The sequence below is a fragment of the Thunnus maccoyii genome, chromosome 15 (assembly GCF_910596095.1).
Source record: "Thunnus maccoyii chromosome 15, fThuMac1.1, whole genome shotgun sequence".
NCBI classification, from domain to species: Eukaryota; Metazoa; Chordata; class Actinopteri; order Scombriformes; family Scombridae; genus Thunnus; species Thunnus maccoyii.
Window position 1 is genome coordinate 15,749,269 of NC_056547.1, and position 22,590 is coordinate 15,771,858.

Genomic DNA, 22,590 nt, shown 5'->3' on the forward strand with positions numbered 1-22,590 from the left:
TTGTTTTGGGGTATTTTCTGATATACGATACAGCACTATTTTCAGTCCAAAAAATAACTTAAGGGAAAATAATTTTTGCCCATAAGTGGTTAAAAACCAATTAGCTAGTTAAGTAGTTGTGTCGCCAGAATTAAATGAATCAGTGACTTTTAAATCACACAGTCCAAATATTATGGAATCAAACATGTAAATGCTAAAACAAAAGATCACATTTCAGATTTACAAAATTGAGAGACTTAGAATAATTTATTGGAACAGATACAAGGATTTGATCACAATCATCAATGCATAAAAGAACTATTAAAAAAAAAATCATACTCTACACAGCATTTATCAGAATATAAGAAATATAGATTTACTCTTTAAAAACATCCATAAGCAAACCCCAAGTTGGTCCCAGTAATAAGAATGAAAAGAATCATAATAAAAAGTGGTCACTAACAAAAGATATCAGGCTGTTGCCACATTCAGAATTCTAGGATACAGTGGACTTGCCTAAAAACAGTTTTTGTTCTGATGCTTATTACTTACATACGTACAAATCTTTTGATGTAAGACAAAAAGAACTTTTAAAAATACAAAAAATATATACATTAAGTTTTCTTGTTTCCTGGTTTGCAACTTCCAATCATCAACCAATCATCTTGTAAAAACAAACAGAAGTTACAAAATTAGTATCTTGACAAAACACACTCATGCTCATATTTATCCGGCCTGGTGTTCCAGTTTTAGTCTCTGAGCAGTTGGGATGTTTCTGTCTCTGTGCAGAAATTTTATAAGTATTATAGAGTAATGACAGTGCCGTCCTCCTCCACCCCTCCCCTGGGCAGTGCAAGACTGTGTCGTGGGTCCGTTTTCAGGGAGCTGAGGATTTTGTGCAGGCTGCCGTTGCTGTGGCGGAGGGCGGGGTTGCTGCTGTGATGCGGAGGCTGTACATGGTGATGATGACTGTGCTGGGACTGTTGGTGCGGGTTGTGCTGCAGGTTCAGGTCTCTGTGGAGCTGGTAGCTGAGGCTGCTGTGTTGGTGGTGGTGATGGTGGGAGCCTCCGTTAAGGCTTGGTTGGGAATGGAAGGAGGCAGTGGAGACCACCGATGAGGGACGTGTGGGAGGGCTGGGAGGTGCCGCCGGGCCTGAGGCGGTTGTTGGCGTCTGCTGATGCGTGCGAGACAAGCTGGACGCTAGGGAAGCATTGGACCTCTGAGATGGCCGCTTGAGGCTGCTCTCAATGACGATATCTGCATCGTCATCACTTTCCAGGTCGTCTTGGTACCCATGTGCTCCAGAGGACATCACCCCAACTGAGGCTACTGACAAACTCGGGTAACCAGTTGACCCGCTGCTGTCAGATGACTGGCCTGAACTGCCAGAGATCCTGCTACTGCGGACCACATTATTGCGCTGGTTCACCGGCTTGACTGTCACAATCAAGTTGTGGCTGTTGGCAATCATCATATCCGTCACTTGATCTAGCGACTTTCCAGTCACCTCAATGCCGTTCACCTCCAGCACCTCATCATTAACTGCCAGCAGCCCAGTGCTCTCCGCCAATCCTCCCGGCACCAGCCGAGATATGAAGATGCCTGGGACTTTCTCAAGCCCGTGTGGTGTCACACGGACACTGGTTCCATCTCGGATGTAAAAGCCCAGGGGTTTGTCAGAGCCGTGACGATACAGTCGGACACGGCGGTGAGATTCAGGTAGGATGTCCACATCAATGATAGAGGAGACGGGCCGGAAGTCCTGTGGCATGCCAATGCGGATGTGTGGCCGCTTGCGGTTGACGTCATTGTTGCGCAGTGCGACCACCGCCTTCTTCTTGCGCGTTATTGTGTTGGTGGCAAAGTTAGCATAGTCGACCTCTTCTGCAAAAAAATATAAGGAAACAGAGAAACAGAAAGAAGAAGAAAAATTAGATGTTAAGTCCTAAGATCTCACAATTTAAACTGACAACAGAAAAAGTTTCCATTATGGAACAACAAAAACTGTGCATGAACATTCCAGTGTTTGCCTACACCTTTAAATCAAACCACCTGCCTTATAAACTCAAGAACCTTTATTTAAATGATGCACAGATGTGATTGAGAAGAGTCTTACTGTGAGAGACCTGCAATCATTTAAATGGATTTCATTCCATATGTGACATTAACACAGTTCTTATTACTGAAGCCATAAAACAGGCCTGAGTGCTTCCTGCTTTAATCTACAATAAACAACATTTTTAGAAAAATGAGCCCAACCTAAATGTGATAAATGACATGTGAATATGTCAACTGGATTCACATACTGCTACTACTGAGAAGCTGTGAGTGCATGTTCTGATAAAATGCTGAGTGTGCAGAGCTTTCCTGCCTGTGCTGACAGAGGTGACCCACCCTTCTGCTACCAGGCAGCAGCTGTAGGGATTCCTAGTATACTTTTCTGCACACAGATACACAGGCACATGCATGTACAAACACAAAACTCAATAAATATAAAAATAGCCTGATTGTGCTTTTTGGTATTATACAGTTATGCAAGGATTAAAAGCCAGTGCTCCACTACAGAGTATGTGACCTCAAAGGAATAAAAGATAATGTGGAAAAAATAAGCTCTTAGGGAAGATTTGTTTTGTAATCTTGGTTAAAGCATGATGTTTACAACCAGAGATTTAGAGTAATCAATGAAACAATGAAAACTTTCATGGAGGATTAGATCATCCTCGCAACTAGAGAGTGACTTCTTCAGCACAACATAGCTGCTGCCAAACATACTAATGCACTCTCTTAGATAAAATAAAGAAGGAAAGACTGAGGCTCTGAGTCACACTTATGAAAAAGGCCTAAAATGCATTGACGTGTGTTTTTGAGAGAGACGGCATGTAATAGAGAGAAAGTTAATATCATCCAAAATGAAAAATATAACTTGATAGCTCTCTAATCTTCCCTTCTCAGGCAGGAAATCTGGACACAGCAAAGCATGATGTGACAGGAAGTGAAGGTCCCTAGGCAGGAGCATCAGCTCCTGCACTTCCATGGCAACAACAATGAGTCATCTTTGCCCCACTGTTTGGGACACCTGCTTTATGAAATTGTGGGGGGAGAGGGAGGGGGGGTGCATCTGTGGGTGTGCACACTGTAATTTTTGGCCCTGTCTTCAAAGTATACTGTGGAACGAGAGAACATTGAAACAAATAGGGAGTCTGAGAGGAGAGCCAGCTGGCTAGTCATCCCTCCAGCCTCAGAGAAGAGTGGACCTCTGCCATACAACTCCCTATGCAATGCTGAGTCATCATTACTATACGTCTTCTTCTTCCTCCAGTGGCTCTCTCTTGCTCCCTTTGCAGAATGTTGACTAAGCAATGCCATGTTATACTACAGTTTCAGAAACGAAACGGGGTATGGAGAGTCTGGGGACAGAGAGTGAAATTTTAATGTCCTCGCTGTCAGGTGAAAAAAAGCAGTTTGCGAGGGTCAGCAGTGACACCGACCACAGTGCAAACAGGGAAATGGCAATGAATAACATTGGGGGAAAATAAAGAACATGACAAAAAATAAGAATGATAAATGAGTGTTGGTGAAATGGCAGTTTGACGTCTCTTGGCACAGCATTAAATGAAGCAATCAAGTGCTCACGGGCTCAAGCCAAACTGCAGTGCCAAAACAACCTGATAAAGAAAGGGCCTGGGAAATGCCTCCTATTAACTTTTGCTGTTTTAAAATCATATTTTTTTAACAACGCCATTTTTGCGAGACCTTCTGAGTATCATCAAACTAAGGGGCATGGTGTTCTTAGCATGATATACTTAATTTTCTCTGCATGTCGTGGCAGAAGCTGTTTTGATTGAATCCAGACAAGGGGATTTGCTACAGGGCTGGAATTTCTGCCACAAGTGCAAGTCTCCATGATAGGAACCATATTGGAGAGAATTGCTGCAGAGTCTCGTTACAGGTCTCTGCTGCAACACCCTCCTTCCACACCCTCACCTCAGTCTGAAACCAATGCCACACAACATAGCACACCACATCACCGATGAATCTGGTAGAACAGATGATCTTTCAGTCACAAATCTTATGTGTACAACTGTAATTATACTTTCTCTGTGTAATGTCTCGCAGCTGTTCTGCATAATCCCATAAGAAGCCCACGCTGGTGTAATTTGTTTGAAGAAACTTACAAATACAAAGACATAGAGTGTACTTTTATGTATCCTCAGGTGGTAGTTGAGGAGGAGAGATTTTAGTTAAGCCGAGCAGGGGTTAAATATGGGTTTGGTACACCTTGTGCTGATTACACTGGTAACAATCCATCAGGAAGAGTGCTTCATTTAAAGGGTCGATGTGTAAATTCTGCCTCAACGATGTCCTCTATTGTTCAGCAATGTGACTAAAAACCAAAAATTGATAACATATTTCCCTTTTCTTTCTCTTTTAACAAGCAATACCAGAGACTTCATATTGAAACGTAGCGAGAAGAAACCTAGCTCAAGCCCAGTGTACACCAACCAATATACTCTCAGTCACACAGGTACTGACTTTGTAAGTATGGCTGTTTACTAGTGGTGTAACAGAACGCAGTTGATCCGTACGGATCGCCCCCCATGGTTCGACACACATGTGAAACACGGAGTAATTGCAAAATTTAATGTCTCATTTAAGACAAAATAAACAAACTGCTGTAAGTAAAAGTCATGGACAGACAGTGTGTCACTAACAGGGATTTTGTAGAGCAACGACCAAACCAGCATCTAACGGGTCCGAAGTTACATTTGCAGATATGTTTACATGCTGTTTAATGTGCTGCAGCTGAGCAGCTAATTGGCTATCTAACTGCTAACTGACGTTAGTGGTGCACTTTTCCCTGGTGAATGTTTGTTTGGTGGCTCGTTCAACAAACTAAGCTGCAGGACAAGACGTGTTCATGTTTGTAAGTTATCATCAAGTTTTGATGATGTGAACACAGGCTGTTGTTTCATTCCCTACTGTGTTTAAAACAGGAAGATATGCCTCATATTGCAATTTAATTTGATAATTGAGCATTGAATATTTTAAATACTTTAGGATTTTATTTAAACATTGGACATCTTGAATGCTGTTTTCATTTAAGACCATGGGCAAAAGTTCCTTGCTGTAAGTGTTTTACAGAATATGGAAAACAAAGTTTTATTGTAAAGTGGTTGGACAAAACAAGCAATCTTTAAAATCAGCTAAAATTTCACTGTTTTCTAACATTTATAGACAAAACAAATTATCTATTAATTGATGATAATAGTAATTGTTAGTTACTACTATTAAGTGCTAATGCTTTCCATAACAAGCAAGGCTGAAGCTGTATTCCTCTTATAAATAAAACCCCTGGAGCATTATGGGATCACACAGTCTGGAGATGCCAGACAAATTAAGATGTCTAGTCACAGAGCCAGACTGTGGCAGCAGCACCCTGTCTATCTGTCTGTCTGAGGGCCGGGGTATTACATTCTGGACCACTGCATTTGTCAAAGTGAAAAGGGTTTTTCAAAGTAAAAATAATATTTCTCTGCTACTGTAGCGAATTCATAGGCCTGGCAGATTAAAAAACTAGAAAAAAAGATGTACATGTGCATCTTTTAAAACTAGAGTTTTAAACCAAATTGGATCTACAATGACAGAAGAAAACTGCAGATCACAAAAGACTTTCCTTGGCCAATTCAATCTCATAAAGGTCACTGATTACTTTAAAGAAGTTAAGTGGGGATGAACTATCAGGTGTCACAGCTTTCTAGTCCTAACTCAGTCCTGCCAAGTGTGGGAGTCACACACACACAGGGATCCTGGCGCGAAGCTGGACTAAGTGCGCACGTTCCAGCTGATCACTCAAAGGTTATCGTAACAACTCCTGACAAACCTAATCCCCACTACACTGAAGCATGATGGGTAAACTAAAGTGAACCCGTTGATCAAAGACTATCGGGTCATTGCCAGGCATCTGCAAGCTTGACAGCACCTAATAACTAAAGCCTATTAGAATAGCTTTGTGTTTCAATTAGCCATTAGTCAATATTTCCACGATGTTAAGTATTATCAAATGTAATTTTACTATCAGGGTGTGGAATATAAAATGACAATTTAGGTGATACACAATCTAGGAACACATTGTGCACAGAGAAGGCATGCACACACTAGCTTTTTGCATTTAATCAAATCTTCAGTTTGTTCTATACTTAAAGTCAGGGAAATTCTCCAAGAAATCCAGCTAATAGCTAGGCTAAATGCTGACAAGGGTGGAAAAACATTTATTCACTTAAATAACATTAAACATCTGTGGTAAAGAGTATCAGTGAGGGTAATACGAGAGCCGTGACACAGTTTGGTGGATAAAGAAATAAGGTCAGAAACTGACAGTAGGAAATTAAACTTTGCCAAGTTTTCCAGCATTGTAAATCTAAATTCACTGACTAGACTGCAATACTGACATAAAATTAGGAATGCTCAAGCTGACCTGAGGCAAAAAACCCCATGATGCCAGAAAATGCCACCTAATGTGGCTCCAATCCACAACCCCACACAAGGTCAGGGGAAAGAGGTCAGAGGTGAAAAGATGGCTTCAGGATGACTTCTACATTCTGCTCTCTGTTGTGCATGTCTGCCTGTGTGCGCACGCATGAGACTCGAGGAATGTGGGGATAAATGTAGTTGGGGATATCTCTGGACAGACTGAAGACCTGCATAACTTCTTGAGACAGGCGAGGGCTGCTTTGACCCAAAGCAACTGGCTAGTTTAAGCTTGCCAAGTAATGTTGATCACTGGCATATTGCCAATCTTTTTAACAGCCTTACTCAATATTAACTTTAATGAAAACTGAGAACCTGACAAACTTAAGATTCTTCCTGAATGCACTTGGGAAGAGAAAAGAAACAGACCCAGTAGAAGTGAGCTTGTTATTGAATGCCCCACGCTGTTCTCATACTTGCAAAGCAAAGGAAAAAGAGGAAAAATAGTCTTTGTTCCACTGAAGCCCACCTCTAGTTAACCAAAGCTGTGAAAAGAAGGTCATTTAAAGCCCTACTGCTTTTCCACCATCTCCCATAAAAGACAGGAATCTAAAGAGTTTTATGATCAACCATTAGGGGCCTCTGTGCACACTTGTTCCTGGCAGGTCTTCATACGTTCACTTCTGACTCAACAACTGTAAACGGAGACAGAAAATACGATGGAAATGAACCAAAACAAAAAACACTTCTATTTGGACACAGTATTTGAAATCCTTTTTATGCTTTGGTAATTTTATGTGTGATGTAATGACAGTAATACACCAGTGTGTGCCTGCACCAGCATGAGCAGTAACGTGAAAAAGTAAACTGTTGCAAACAAACACAAACACAAGCTCTTGGCTTTACATCAGTGAATATGCAACACTGTAGCCACAACATGACTGAAATGCTTTTGGTTCCCCGAGCGGCACCAATCACTAAACAGAAGTTCAGACTAATTATGTTTGAAGAAGTGTATGGGGGCCGGCCTCATGTGTGATATTTCACACGGAGCTTTGTGAAAGTTGGCACACTATATTAAGTATTTTTGTTGTACCTGTGTTGGCAAAGAGAACATCACAAGGACAAGAGATGAAAACACAAGTTGTTTGCGTAACCAGAGCCAGAATTGGTATTTTTTCTTGTTTGTGCTGTGTGTACAATACTAGCATGTGTTTATGCACAGTGGCTGCGTGTCACACATGAACATGTTAATCTGTATGAATGGAAATCTTTGTGCTTGGTAGCCAGTAAAAAGGGGATACATACTGGATTCATCTTTATATAAAAAGCACCAATTCTCAGCTCTGATTGGTTGAGTCACTGTCAAAGCCGCTGTGAGAAAACATGTATTAATAACATACTGTAAAAGCACAACGGTGACCACAATGTCTTGAAAAGTGCCAATTAGACTTTTAACATTTAATCATTACTGATTTTAAAAACATAACTTTATCAGTGGAAAGCCTTGTTATTATGTGCGTGTGAGGCTTGGGGTAGAGGCGACAACATCAACACCCTGCTAACAGCTTTAGTGGTGGCCCCTCGGGGCTGTGACCCCCTGGTAATGATATTTTTACCCAGTGACATGACCCAGACATAGCAGCCTTGGTGAGGAATTTACAAACACACAGTCCTTTCAGACGGCTTCACAGAAGCAATATGGCCAGCTACCGAGGTAATGCCAGACCATGCGAGGAATACTACTTACAGTTGGGTAATTGAGACATGTTAAGCATATATGAAATTCTAATTAAATGCTACATGCTAGATTTAACATCTAGTCTTGATTCGATACATTATTTCTGTCCTGTGAAAACCATGTATCTAAATTTGTTTTGAATTCCTCTGACTTAAAAAAGGAGTAGTTTGACATTTTGAGAAATACGCTTATTTACTTTCTTGCCAAACAGTTAGATGACAAGATCGATGTGCACTCTAATGTCCGTACGATAGAGAGCCAAAGTGAAACCGAAACTTTCAAATTCTGTTCCACAAGTAGGAAAACCTAGTTTAATATTGCTGTTTATTCAATATTGTTGTTATTGCTCCTTTTAACTAACCCTATTTCCAATAATCCTTAGACCATTGCAGTTAAACACCAAGGCTTGAAAAAAGAGGCACTAGCAAGACAGGGGGCCGCACTTAATTCAGACATGCTTGTTATAACAGCAGGACAGAAAGAAGTTTTTAGACAGTAGAGATTACAGCTTAAGAGTTGGAAAATTGACTTTAGACATAGGAAAATACTATAGAAATGGATGAAACCAAGTTATAATTTTCATGGGAGCTTTAGTTTTTGTTTATTTTTTAACTTTGTCAAAATCAGAAAGGTTTCAACGTCTAAAAGCAAGTGCTGTAATGGATGCTAATTTGTCCTAGAATAAAGAAAGTATAAACCTCAGGACGTCATGATTTTGTCTCGCTATATAGTGCCAGCAGCTGGTTAGCTTCGGTTAACAGAGTGGAAACAGGAGGAGACAGCTAGCCTCACTCTGTCCAAAGGTCTGCCCATACTTTGGTTTTTGTGTGGATTTAACAAACAAGATATAACATAATTGGTGAGCTTTAGAGGTGTTGATAGGTGGATTTGTTACCTTTGGACAAAGCCAGACTAGTGGTTTCCCCATTTCCAGTCTTTATGTTGAGCCAAGCTAACTGGCTGTTAGCTGTAGCTTCACATTTACCATACAGATATGTATGCTTAAACTACAGCCTATGACCTACACCCTGTTGCTCTGTCTACAGCATATCCAGCTACAGTCCATCTATGCAAGTGACATTCCTGCACCCCAACAACCCCCCCCCCAGCCCCCATCATGGTTTTCGGCCAAGCGTGACAAAGTGCTTAGTGACAGGAGAGACCATAATCACTGGAGAGGGGGAGAGACAAGGCACATAGAGAGAATAGTGAATAGTGCTAGACCCTGCTGCCTTTTGCATTAGGTCACTGGATGCTGTGGCAGTGGGCTTCATTCCTGGGCCCCACAGAGCAGACACACACACACACACACACACACACACACACACACACACACACGCACACAGCTGGAAGATCCTTACTTTTAAAACCACCAGGAATATGGCATAAAGTAGAACTGGATGAAACGGCACATGACAGAGCAGAGCCATGCAGGACGAAACAAAGCAGTTCAGGACAATGCTGTACAGTAAGCATTCTGTGTCCACTGAAACATTCTTCCTTTTCCCACATTTGAATTTTTTTTACCCTGTTTGCATTAGAAAAGACATGATTTAATGAAATGCAGAGTGCTTTGTATTGCTTTCTCCTCATAGCGTGGGGTCAGAAATAGCTGGTTTTCATGACTCTCCAGCAGTTTCAAACAACACATCCAAATAGAATAAAATGAGCTGAATAGCACTTTTCTCTCCCATGTAACAGAACTGAGGCAAGTACTACGACAGGTGTTTCTCTTCTAAAGCCACATGCAGCAGCTTTTAGTTGCCAGATCATGTGGAGCCCCTTCAAATGGGAGGTAGTGGCGTGGTGTGACTTTTCTCTATGGCCCTGTCAGGAAGCCAGCTGCTGGTTTCTAAAAGTTTAAAAAAGTACCTTTTGGTGGCCACTTAGCAACTCCTTTCACTTCACAATTATCACCACAGTACCACAACGATCAATATACAATTTGTCTGCCTTCAGGGGGTAAATGTTATCTAATAAGGGAGCAGCAATTGGACGAAAAAAATCGCCCAATCTGGCAACATTTCTCAGGTGTAAAAATTTCCACACCAGATTCAGTTATGTTCGGCGTGCAGCGTCAACCAATCAGTGGCAACCAGGAAAAGCCAAACATATTACACACATACCGCCCTCGGGTGGAGAAGATACGCCCTTCAGCATACAGACAAAGACTGTAGGCAGCACTTTTTCATTAGTCATTGCACGTTTCTGTAATTATGTATGATTTATATGACAACTGAAATTTACACACACACACAAACAACAATAATAAAAACGATCATTCATTAAAATAAGTATTTCACAATTGGAATTGCAGGAGAGGCGACACCCCAGTGCCCTTAATGGACCACCCACTCCTGAGAGGTACAAATATAAATGTAAGGAATGACCCAAAACAATCAGTATTCTTGGACGTCTCTTCTCTTCCCCATCGGAGACGGTCTCTGTGTTTAGGGGCTGCTGCCAACACATTCAGCTAACACTAACATGGAAAAAGAAACCAGACAGAATAAAGAAGAACCTTTTTTTTTTTTTTTTAAACATGCAAACATATTTCACATTCTTGCAGGGGTGGTTGAGGCAGGGCCCGGGTGGAAATTTGGAGAAGCTCGATAAACGTACATGGTTATAATCGACAGCTGCGCTGAAGGTTTGGGTAGGAACTTACTGGAAGTTTCTGTGATCTCGTTGTGTTATGCCGGCTGCATGGAAAGGAATGAAGGTACAGGCAGTGGTGGAAAGTAAATACATTTACTCAATTACTGTGCTTCAGTGCAATTTTGAGGTAATTGCACTGCTACTTATTCTTCTACTTCACTGTATTTCAGAGGGAAGTATTGTACTTTTAACTCCACTTCATTTATCTGACAACTATAGTTAGTAGATACTTAAGAAATGAAGATTTAATTTACAAATCATATGATCAGTTTACCAAATAAAATATATTGCTATAGTCTTTAAGACAAAAAGTAAGATGTATTGTTATAGTAGTCAATAAGTCAAAAGTGAGTAAAATAGCTTTGCTTTGACCAGATACAACATTAAACTGCTGCTTACAAGTTAATGCACCCCCTCCATTCTTTTACTCCCTGCACTCATTTCACTAGCAGTTACTGCAGCATACAGGGGCCGGGCTGCACATCTGGGACAAGTTAAATGGAGCTGCCTTGTCTGCTCCGTTCTGGCTCGGTCTGCATGGTGGGGTAGGAAGGGGAAGGAGTCGCAGGTTTAAGATTCGCTGCAGGTATCACACACCCGACCCCACACACCACCAGCAACTTTATTCACACACACATGCAGATGTTGGGGCCGAATCACAAGGGTAACAGAGTTTAAGACCAAGAGAAGGGTATTTAAAGAGAAGGGAAGTAGGAGAGTGCACGTGCATACATAAGGAGATTAACCTGTGTTTGTGTGCGGGGGAGCTGACACACAGCAGAGGAGGGGAGGGTGAAACATCAAAGACGGAGGAAGAGGAGAGCGACGGAGTAGACAGATCTTGCATTCCTCCAAACTTTCAATAGGAACATTCTCCACTCCATCAAGTGCTCCCCTCTTCAGAAAAAAAAAACCTAACCTAACCTTCCTCCCTCTTTCTTTCTCTCGAAAATAACTAACTACTGCTTCTGGTTTTAATCCAGCGGCCTCTCTGCTGATCATATGCATGTTTCCAACTCAGAAAACACATGCTGTTGATTTAAGCTCCACAAAGGCTTCACTGCCATCTGGCCCACAGGTACCAAGCCTGCCTTCACTGCTTGCTACCCATTTGAAGATATAAATAAAATGTCAATGTAGAATATAAAGTTAATGGAAATCTTGGACTCTTTACTTAGCAAAAGATTTATTAAGCCATAAGCAGTGGACAGGTTTTTATTTCAAATAGAAAAAATAAGATTCTGACTCATGTGTAAACATTAAAAACACACTCAAGTCCTGTAACTATATGACAAATAATATATTCAATGGGCTTTTTTTGTTTTCTTGGCAAATATGGGATCATGGGAAATAGATTCTGGTGTTACAAGTCACAGCAGCAGACTTGGACTTGAGTCTTTACCACCTGTCTGGCCTTCTGTTTGTGTGAGAGTCCATGTGAGTGATTAAGTGGGTGTGTGTAAGAGAGAAGAAAGATTTAAATGAGACAGACTTAAGGAAAACATTGACAACAGAATGACTTTGAATGCCCTACAACTATGAGGAAACATATGGTATTTTTTTCTGATATTCAACTGTGGCTGTGGTCACAAGCAGCAATTACAGGATAACAGAAAAAGCTAAAATGTAGAGTAACGATAGCACGCAAAAAGAAGAATCATACAGTCAGCTTATTAATGCAATAATATTTGTTACATAGCAATATTTATTGAAAGCTAGCATTAGTCATCATAAGCTACTCGTCATACCAGACCATATAAGGCTGTAGCAGCAAGACCTCTGAGGGTATTTGATTGAGCAAGGATGAGTTTTATTTCTTACGAGTTCAACTTTGACAAAGTAAAAGAATTAATGTGCTGTTTCTTCTTTCAGAAATTACATTGTGCCACTTTTTATGACTCAACATAATAGAGACTGCTGTATAAAGTAGGGCTACAACTATTGTGACAATTATTTTAATTTATCGACTGATCTGAGGATTTTCTCAATTGATAAATATAAAATGCTATAAAACCTGCTATAAAATGTTAGAAAATAGTGAAAAATGCATGTTAAACTTCCCTAAAGCTCAAGTTGATGTTGTCAAATAACTAAATAATCACCCAAATGCCCCAAAATGATTGATTTACTATCACAATCCTCAAAATTGAGAAGCAATATTTTTGCTTGAAAAAGGACTTGATTATCACTATAGTTTCCAATTAATTTCCTATCAAATAATTAATCAACTTAATTTTCAGATTTATTATAAATTCTCAATTCCTTTCAGACACTCACAAATCCACAAGCGTAGCAGCTTCCAGTCTCTTCGACCACCAAATAATGTTTAATGAGCCCCAGGCTGAAAAGATTTGCTCTCAATTGTATTTGCTTCACATCTGAAGAGAACAATGTTTACGAGTCCTATGTGAATATTATTCATGTGGGCTCACTTCAGGAGTGGGGGAAAAGGGAATATGGTTCATTTGTAATAGCTTGTTGAGATAGTTTTACAGTTAAGAAAATGGCTAAACTCATCCAGGGTTGTAGATGTGTTGAAATTATTTGTGTTATTTAAAACAGTGGCAAACAGGTTTAGTGAATTGCCATAAAAAAGTGGCCATACTGGCAGGGAGAGCTAAGGATAGTAAACCCACATGTAAAGAGAATGCAGTGGTTTCTGCGGAGGGTGGGTGAACTCAAATATACTATATGGTATAAACCAACTAAATTGAGCTAAACCACTGACAACAACATATATCGGTCTGTGTATTTAGCTGTCTCACATGAGAACGTCTCAGAAGCTAGATATAGGAACTGGCACATATAAATAGTTATATTATACATTACTAATAAACTTTAAAAGGAGAAATAACTCTGTATGGGCCTCCTGGTTTGCATGTATTTGCTGCTACCCTTATTTATAACCTCCACCTTTGTCCTCATGAACCTTTTGGCACTGATCTGTGCCAGAGTCACTTTCTAATCTTTTATCGGTTGCAAGTGATAAGCAACAAGCAGACAAGGAGGATTATGTCTCTCTCACTGACTCACACAGACACATAACATACTGTAGACAAGCAGAGAAATGCTGGAGGATGTGACATTCAAACAGACAGGTAAGGGAAATGAGACAATCAAGGACAAAGGAAGATTTGAAAGTTGAGAAATTTCCCTCTGTAAACAGGTGAAAAGAGTGACAATCTGCCATACTCCATGGGAGCCAATTTCTATTTCTTTTGCGGTAAACTGCCGGGCTTACGGGAGAACAGAAAGCAAGACTGTCACCAATTGTCTCACGGAAGACGTCTTGCTGAGAGAGTCTTACATCAACCCACGGGAAAAGCGATCCTTTGTTATTATGAAATTGCCTCTGGAGACGTTCATTTCATTCACAATGTAGGCAAGAAAAACAACCCACCACATTACAACTCGATTTATAAGCGACCAGAGAAAATGTTGTCTCCAAAGATGAATGAGATCATTTTTTTTATCTTTTTTTATCCAAGCAGACAAATACAGAAGCAGGGGGGGGTGAATAAAGTCACACACACCTTATCTACTGAGAAGCAGTCAAGTGTGATTTGTTTTGTTACAAATCAACGATAGTTTGAACTTTTGTCAGTGATTCATATTACAATTCTTAATCCTTTGAACAGGATTCAGCATGAGCTTTGTACTTGTATGAGTGCAATTAGAGTGAGCACCCTCACTGACCCCTATTCAGTCATGAACAAGGGTCAATGAAAAAGCCCCTTCCTGGCTTCCAGGTGAGGGCCCCTCATTCCTTGAACGTGATTGGGTAAATCCTTTGCAAGCTCGGACAGGCCCGGTGCTCATCCTCCCGTGCACCTGAAACACCAACACCCTTTCTTACACAACCACAGAGCAGAACAGAACACTTCCTGTGTGTGTGTGGTGACACATATCCTTGGTTCTTCCTGCTCTGCTCCACTGCCTCCATTTGCGGCTTTCCTCATCTAGTCTCTGCATTCAAACCACAACTCTATCTCTCTTTCTTTATCTCTCTCTCTTTTGTACACACACACACACACATCAAAACTGTCTGTGGTGGCATTTCCACATGAGCTGTCAGTGTCTATTGTTTCAACGGGTCTCTAGGACACAATTCATATCAGGACAAGAGTCAGGGCTCATTCTTCCCCTCCTCCATTCTTTTCCTTCCTCTCCCATCCTGAACTGCTGAGTTGGCCTGATTCAACCACCAACTCGTGGCCCACATGTTTGGAGAAGGGGTGGGAGGAGTGGGTGGGATAAGGGGGCAGCGTCTTCTCACGGTGTGTCTGTCTATTCCTGCCAGACATCTGTGAGTCAGCTCAGGAGCTCATAAGACGGTGTATTTTACTGCAGATCAAAGCTTTAGGTAAAAATCAGAATTTGTGAAACTTTATCAAAGTTTGATGTTTGCATCAGTGCTGCACTCATCCAAAACGGGCTCAACGGCAGACAGTGAATCAGACAAGTGCACCTTTATGTGACTATGACTGAAAGGAATGCAATAACGAGTGATTTTATAATAAAATTGCAGCTATTCACTTTAAGCCCTTCTTTCCTTTCTAAGACAACATTTATCTAACATCTAACTATCCTGCAAAATTTCCATTTGGTACTTATATGGGGGTTTGATCCTGAATGACAGATGTATTTATCATAAGTATTTCTGTATGGCAGGGCAAAACACAACATGATCAAATGATGAGTAAAAATGAATAATCAATTACACCACGCGCAGACCAGAGATGAGACGCATGTTTGAGATCCCCTTTGTGATTTACTTTGATGTTGAAGTTTGCAGTGGCTACTGTCAGGCTCATTGCCAGCTCTGGTGATTTGTGACAGCCAATCAGAAATACGTCTGTCTCTATTCTAGCCAATCGAAGCCCTCCAGTGCAAGTTATGGCTGAACAATGGTCAGGCTGGTGAGGGGCATGACAGCTTATGTCATTGTTTTAGCCTCATGACCTATATATGGCTATACTTATTCATTTAGCCGGCTGTAATTGTTCCTTTAATTCCTCAAGCGCACGCACACACACACACACAGTTGATACTGGTGCAAAGGTCCACACAGAGTTTTTATTACAAATAAGCGATTATATGAACAATTGTTAAATTCTATTCATATTCAGACAGCCATTGGAAAAAGTGATAAATAACTCTAAAATGCAGCCCCCTTCCTTCCTTAAAAAAAGAAACAACAAAATGGCTTCTGATTTCGTCAGTGTGGCTTGGCCACAAGGGGATATGAGAAGAGTAAACAACCCTAAAGAAACAGTCAACTCCCTCTCAGCTGGACCAGATTAGGCCATTTCAAGGGGAAAAAAAACACATTTATTCAATGGGTTGTGACACATAAACATGCCTTTTTAATGCTAAAGGCATGATCTGCTGTCCAGCATGCAGCATCGCATGTAATCATGTTAGTGCATGCCCATGTGTGCACACATACCATGTGACCGAGTCTCCCCAAAGTTAGAGATCCAATGTCTCACTGACCAAACACAAAGACACACACAAATAAAAAACATAGACCCTGACTCGGACAGAAACACTGTGTCAATACCGGCTAAAGGACGCAGTTAAAAGAGTTCATACAGTGCACGTGCACACAGCCCATATAGCCATATTTGCACAGGCTTTCATGTTGAGTGGATTTAGTTCTGTATGGTTTTTGTCTCTGGGAGTGTGAACTTCTGACCAGGGTCATCAAATGGGGAAAATAAATGGTTTCACATGCTTCAAGACTGAGCACATCTGATTGGTTTCAGGGGATGAAGTAGGTGTGTGTTTGCAATGTACAGTATTTATAGCATATGGGCCTGCCATGTGCATCAGTGGCAATTCTTACTTATATCTGAAAATAAGGGAGGGTGACAGAGTTGCTTGTTTATTAACTCAAATTTAGGGTAGCTATCAGCAGTGAGCATCAGCCTGTTTTTGTAGCCAAGACACGGCCTACCTTAAAGTGAGCAGGGTGGCTCTGCAGCCAATCTTGCCAATGGTGAGTGCGTTTGCTGCGGGTGAGCTGTCAAGAAGCAAAGTCAGTCCCTCCTTTGTAATTATGGACTCCCAAAATAACCCTTTTGCAGAGGCAGTACTAGGTTGATGTTATGCTAGCTACCAAACACTTCTCAAGGCTCAACTTATGTATGCCAGAAAGCTGCCTGTTGTCTCTGAGGCCATACCTGAAGTAGATGTAGTCTTATATGGCTTAGAGGATTATGGAGATTCAAGGGAGCGGTTTTGAAATGATCCTTGAAAAGTCACTTCCATTGGAAATTAAAGGGTGAAATACACCCAAAGGTTACTAGAATATTTCAAACTGTATCCCAGGTCTATGCAGAACAGATCAAAACAAAACTCTGACAAATCCAACATTTTAATCTGATATGTGCATCTGTGACAACCACTCTTTTCTAACCAACCTGTACGCTTTGATAAAATGAGGTAAATTAGGATTCCCTCAAACGACACAAATCCTTCGCTCATGCTTGCAGTCGTATGTGTGAATTAGCTTGAGTTTTCCAGAGCTACACACATACACACAGATACACAGGCAGAGCAAGCCTGGCCTTGTCTTCCAGCAGAGCTGTAATTAAGGAGGAACTGCAGTGAGCAGTCTCACAGCGAGCCGTCTCTGCACAAACCAGCAACTCCTCCCTCAAAAAACCCACTAACACCCACCCAGCGTTCATATTCCCCGTTCTCTCTAACCCCAAATCTTCACTCTCTGCCTTCACTTCACTCATGGCTTGGTTCTAAACTCGGCTTGGGAATTTTCCACTGCATTCTCTTATACAACCATTGTCAGTATTGTTTCTGTCCTGTTTAAAAAAAATCTGTCCCTGCACTAGTGTATATCATTAATCTGTGCAGTTTCATGCATTACATTCAATTTCTTTCAAATTTTCTGATTAAATGTGTTTGCTGAGCCCTCAACGTGTAAAGTGAACTTCAGCACATTCCTATATTTCTCAAAATTATGTTAAAACCCAACATAACATAGGTGGACTTACATGTGGGTGAACAGAGTTAATAGCCACTGTGATAACTGCATTGCTTTCTTGTCTACTGCAATGATCCTATGGCTGTATGATAAAACTGTTATCTCTGCCTCTTGTGATTGTCCTCTCAATGTAAAGTGGTGAATCTAAAAACAAGCTGTTGCTCTTTAACTCTGAGGAACAGACAGCAAAACTTTAAGGATTGGTATAGCATTTTGGGAAATATGCTTATTTATTATAAAATTTGCCTACCAACACCTCTTAAACCCACTAATGAACTAACAAATTATTTTTGTATGGATTAATCAAACTAGATATAACATGTTAATTCGTGAGCTTATGAATTCCTGGTAGGCAGATCCTACACTCTCTATCCATTCAATATAAGCTTACAGCCAGCAGCCGGTTAAGTTAGCTCAGCATAAAGACTGGACACAGGAAGTAACAGCTCTGTCTGAAGGTAACAAAATCTGCCCACCAGTACCTCTGAAGCTCACTAATTAACATGTTATATGTCATTTGTTTAATCTGTAAAAAGTCAAGCCTGTTTCCAATCTTTAAGCTAAGCTAAGCTAACCGGCTACTTGCTGTAGCCTTACATATCGAGAGTCTTACCTATCTCCTTATCACTCCTAGCAAGAAAGTGAATGTGTATTTCCCAAAATGGAGACCAAAACTTTCTTTAAAGTTGATTTGTTTTTACTAAAAACTTTTTAAAAGAATTGAAAGATTAAGCATGGATGTGGATACTTCTTGTTAAATGTTACTAAAGGACTCAAAAGTAAAATACTATAGAAAAACCCCAAACTCAGTTAAAATCTTATTCTATGGATGATCTGAACTGTCAGGATTGCCCATTTGTGTTTTCTATAATTAAAACAGAAGAAAAGCCCAAACCAAAACCCTCCTCCTCCTCTATTCTTATGACATTATACAAACAAACATAAGCACAGAACAAAAACCCCCACATAGAGGAGAAATTCAAAGTTACACATGTCACAGGATCTCATTCTACTTTCAAGCCGTAAACCAAGGAAAGAAACAAGGGACTGAAGTATTTCAAGCTTGTTTTCTCTCTTTGAAGGTTCATGCTGCTGAGGAGTGGCTGTGGCAGTGGTAGCGGCTTAGGAAGTTGTTTGTTTGTCCCTGAAGGACCGGCTATATTCATCACATCTAGCATACAATTTCCAGAGCCTGCGTCTCTGGGCTTATTTAGATGCAGAATTAGGTCAATTTCAACTCAGCTACAGGCTTTTTGAGAATCTGAGTAGTCATAACAGAAACTCTGTTGAGGTGTGATGGGATTCTTGAATGGAGAGCAGCTGTGTATATAGCAGAGTTTTACCAATATGAATAACTGCAAATCAGCTACATCCGTCAGGAAATTTGCACTGCAAACAGTGGAGAAAAACATCCAAGCAATCTTGTTAGAAGGATGAAGCTTCTAGTCACTGTAACTTTTTTTTTTTGGGACAATTTCTGACCATACAAAAAACAAAAAGGAAACACTGTTGACTCTGGGATTTAAAACTGTAAAAATAAATCCATGAAATGCTCATCAACATAGGAGAAATGTCCTATTTAGAAGCACCCGAACACGAACCCTCCTGTCCCACAATGTCTGGAAATTTCATTGTGGGGGAGTGGGGATGCAGTTCAAAGCAGGGTCGTAAACCAAAATGAAAGCAGGGACTTAGGAAACACAAACACCAATATAGGTTTGCCAAACACAACAGCCCTTACAAGTTTAATTAAAACTTAGGACCTCCCCTCCCAAGCTTCAAGAGCATGAGGAGGGGTCAAATATGTGTGTCAGCTGTGATTTGTGATGCATAGGAACATGTTGTAGTCAGAGGGAAAACAAGCACATCTTCAAGGAAAGGCTTTAGGACATTTTTTTGGAGTCAAAGGGAAAGACTACTGTGGTGTCATGGTTATAAAATGACTCACAAAAATACAATCACAAATAGGATGTAATGAAACAGAAAGTGTGTGTACACAATGGTATCTAGCTCCATATTTAGTATGGGCGTGGATTTGTGTTTGTGCGCACTTATGCACATGTTTGTCCCTTTAAGTGCCAGCAGACATGATTTACAGCATCCTTCATGCTGGTCTGCAGCAGCTTTGTAATAAGAGGCACAAAGAGACGGCAGCTCCCCATCGGACACGGCTGTTGCTGCTCTGTCCTGCTCCTGGCAGGCACCAGGCATCTCCATCACACTTTAACTACGGCTGGCATTGTCTGAAGACATGCCAAGAATAGGCCACACACAGGTTTTACTGAGGAGCCCACACACACAACTTAAATGGTTTTTACGGCACAGAAACTTTTCCCCTGTAGAGACGGGGATTTATTTGGTGTGGCGTAGAGATGCACGGGGACACATGCATGCACAACAAGTGGGAAGAATTTCACACACCGACTAGGCCTTGAACACCTCACTTGTCTGAGATGAAGCATTTTCAAAAGGCGGTGAGTTTCCCCACGCTGCTGCCCTCCGAATGTGACCCAGATGTGTCATCAAAGTGTCTGTCTAAACCTTACAAAAAGCTCTGATAAAAAGCCTTTTTGTCTCATATTGTACATGATATTTGCTTGCATGGACTTCCCCTCGTCTTCAGATCGTTTCTCTGATTTCTGTTGGCTCAGCTTGCAACAAGAGGATAACAGCCAGACCACAGGATGGAGGTGGGCTCAACCTGCCCAGTCCTCCCTCCTTCCTTCCTTCTCTCTGCTTGTCTGTCTTTTTCTCTGTCAGGCTGACTCCCCACTGTCTGCAGTGGTTTTCTCCCCCTTTGGCCTTGACAATTGAGTCATGCCTGAGCTCTAATGTGAAAAGAATGAGGATCGCTCTAAGTAGCTACCTAAAACAGCATTCCTGAATGTCGACCAAGATGATTGGACAGACTGGTTGCGATGTTTTGTTGGCGTCTCTCAAACAGGAATCGCACACTTTCACCGCTGTGCTCAGGAAAAGGGAAAGCTTAGCAGGGTGGAGATGTAACAAAGAAAACAAACACACGAGACAGAAAAAAAAACAGAGATGGGCTTTAACTGACAGATGATGTCTTCTTCTCCTTCGAGGAGCAGTAGGCAGAGTGCGTGCTTGTTGTTCATTGAAAACCCTTTCACTCAACCAGCTCCTTCATCGCACAGCCTCAGGCCCCTCTATAGCACCGAGACCAGGTACTGGCAGCCTCGGCATAACAGACCACACTCAAAGTCACATTTAATGACTGATGTTCTGTAAAGGGAGTCACAAAAGCACAATAAGCTAAGACAATGAGGCAGTGCCCTTACATGACCAAAATAGATCTGCTGGTATGAGGAAAAAATGCCTTCTCTCTATTATGGTATTTGTCTGCGTGGCTGGCATGGGAGTTGATAATCCACTGAAAAGCTTCCAAAATGCAAATGAGCAAAGAAGACAAAATAGAAAAACCTGCACACTGGCACGAATATATTTAGAATTTTCTATACTAATCAAGAGATTGTTTTAATCCAGTGTCCAAGAACTAAATCAGCTTTGTGTGGCCTGGCTGGGATAAAGAGCCAACGCTAATTACTGAGGTGGCCCTTCCTCTTGTCTACATGGATCAAAAGCTGTCGGGTCAAAGATTTAACCTTCAGTGACCATGACTGAGCACTGGCATGTTGACACATCTGTCACACAATCCCATTTAGTGAAGAGAGCTTGTGGACAAAAGTACAAACACACACACACGTTCTCAGAAGCCCTTTGGCCATGGTGCGAGAGAGGCCAGATGTGCTGACAGGATCCCTGCAGCTGGCCACCACAAGAGCACACAGACAGAGAGGGGAACACTGCATGGATCTAAAACACATTATAGCTGATTTATGTTTCTATATAGAGACATTTATCTTTATCTTATCCACCTTCTGGTGCTGAAGTACACTGACAATGACATAAAAACATGACATACAAGAGCTACTGCATATAATGACAAAACTGAAAAAATTAAGAAACCTTCCATCATCCAAAGTTACTGACAATTCAGATGTAAAAAATAAGTTCAACATTAAAATGGAAATTCTAGCATCAAGAGAACTGAAGAGCACGAGAATTGATGAAATTAGATGTATGAAATCAGATGTCTGCCTCCAATCATTTTTTTTCTTTTATGAGAGGAAATAAGATATTATGACAATTTAAGCAAATCTACTTCAGCGAAACCAGACAAAAACAAGAAAAACACGAGCCCACCAAACTTCCTCTCTGTTTCAACATTTGGACAGTAACCATTTCAGGCATTAGACTGTGGCCATGGCAGCAGAGTTTCTGTCTCGCAGACTTTCATGAAGTAATGTTTCTTCATTCTGTCTTATGTTTTCACTATTCATAATCTGCGCAGTGAAAAAGCGGGCTGAATGATTTAGAACCAAATTCCATGAAAAACTGCAGAGAAATTTATGGGTGGCTGACGGTTGACCAGAAACTCATGCTCCTATAGCAGTGTGAGTGCATAGTTGGAAAAGGTCAGGTCAGGTTAAATTCAAGCCTTTGCCAAATCATCCACATCCCCTAACATCTCTACACACACCTGATACCCTGAAAATACATGCTGTGACAATTACTTTCAAAACTCTTATTCTAGAACAAAACAAAGCACCCATTTTATTCTTATGCATGTTTTCCTCATTGATAGAAATGAAATTTAAAGTCAGGATGTTAACAGTTTCCGGTGAACCGACGATGACTAATTCACTAAAACAA

General features: G+C 41.0%; 1 protein-coding gene across 1 annotated transcript in view; it reads right to left on the reverse strand.

Moving 5' to 3' along the window:
- Positions 1 to 227: 227 nt before the first annotated feature.
- pard6gb (par-6 family cell polarity regulator gamma b) overlaps positions 228 to 22,590 on the reverse strand; it is a 34,000-nt gene continuing 11,637 nt past the window's right edge. The window contains exon 3 of the mRNA XM_042435697.1: positions 228 to 1,864. Coding sequence (XP_042291631.1) covers positions 783 to 1,864 — 1,082 coding nt within the window. The 3' untranslated portion in view covers positions 228 to 782. The remainder of the gene's footprint in view (positions 1,865 to 22,590) is intronic.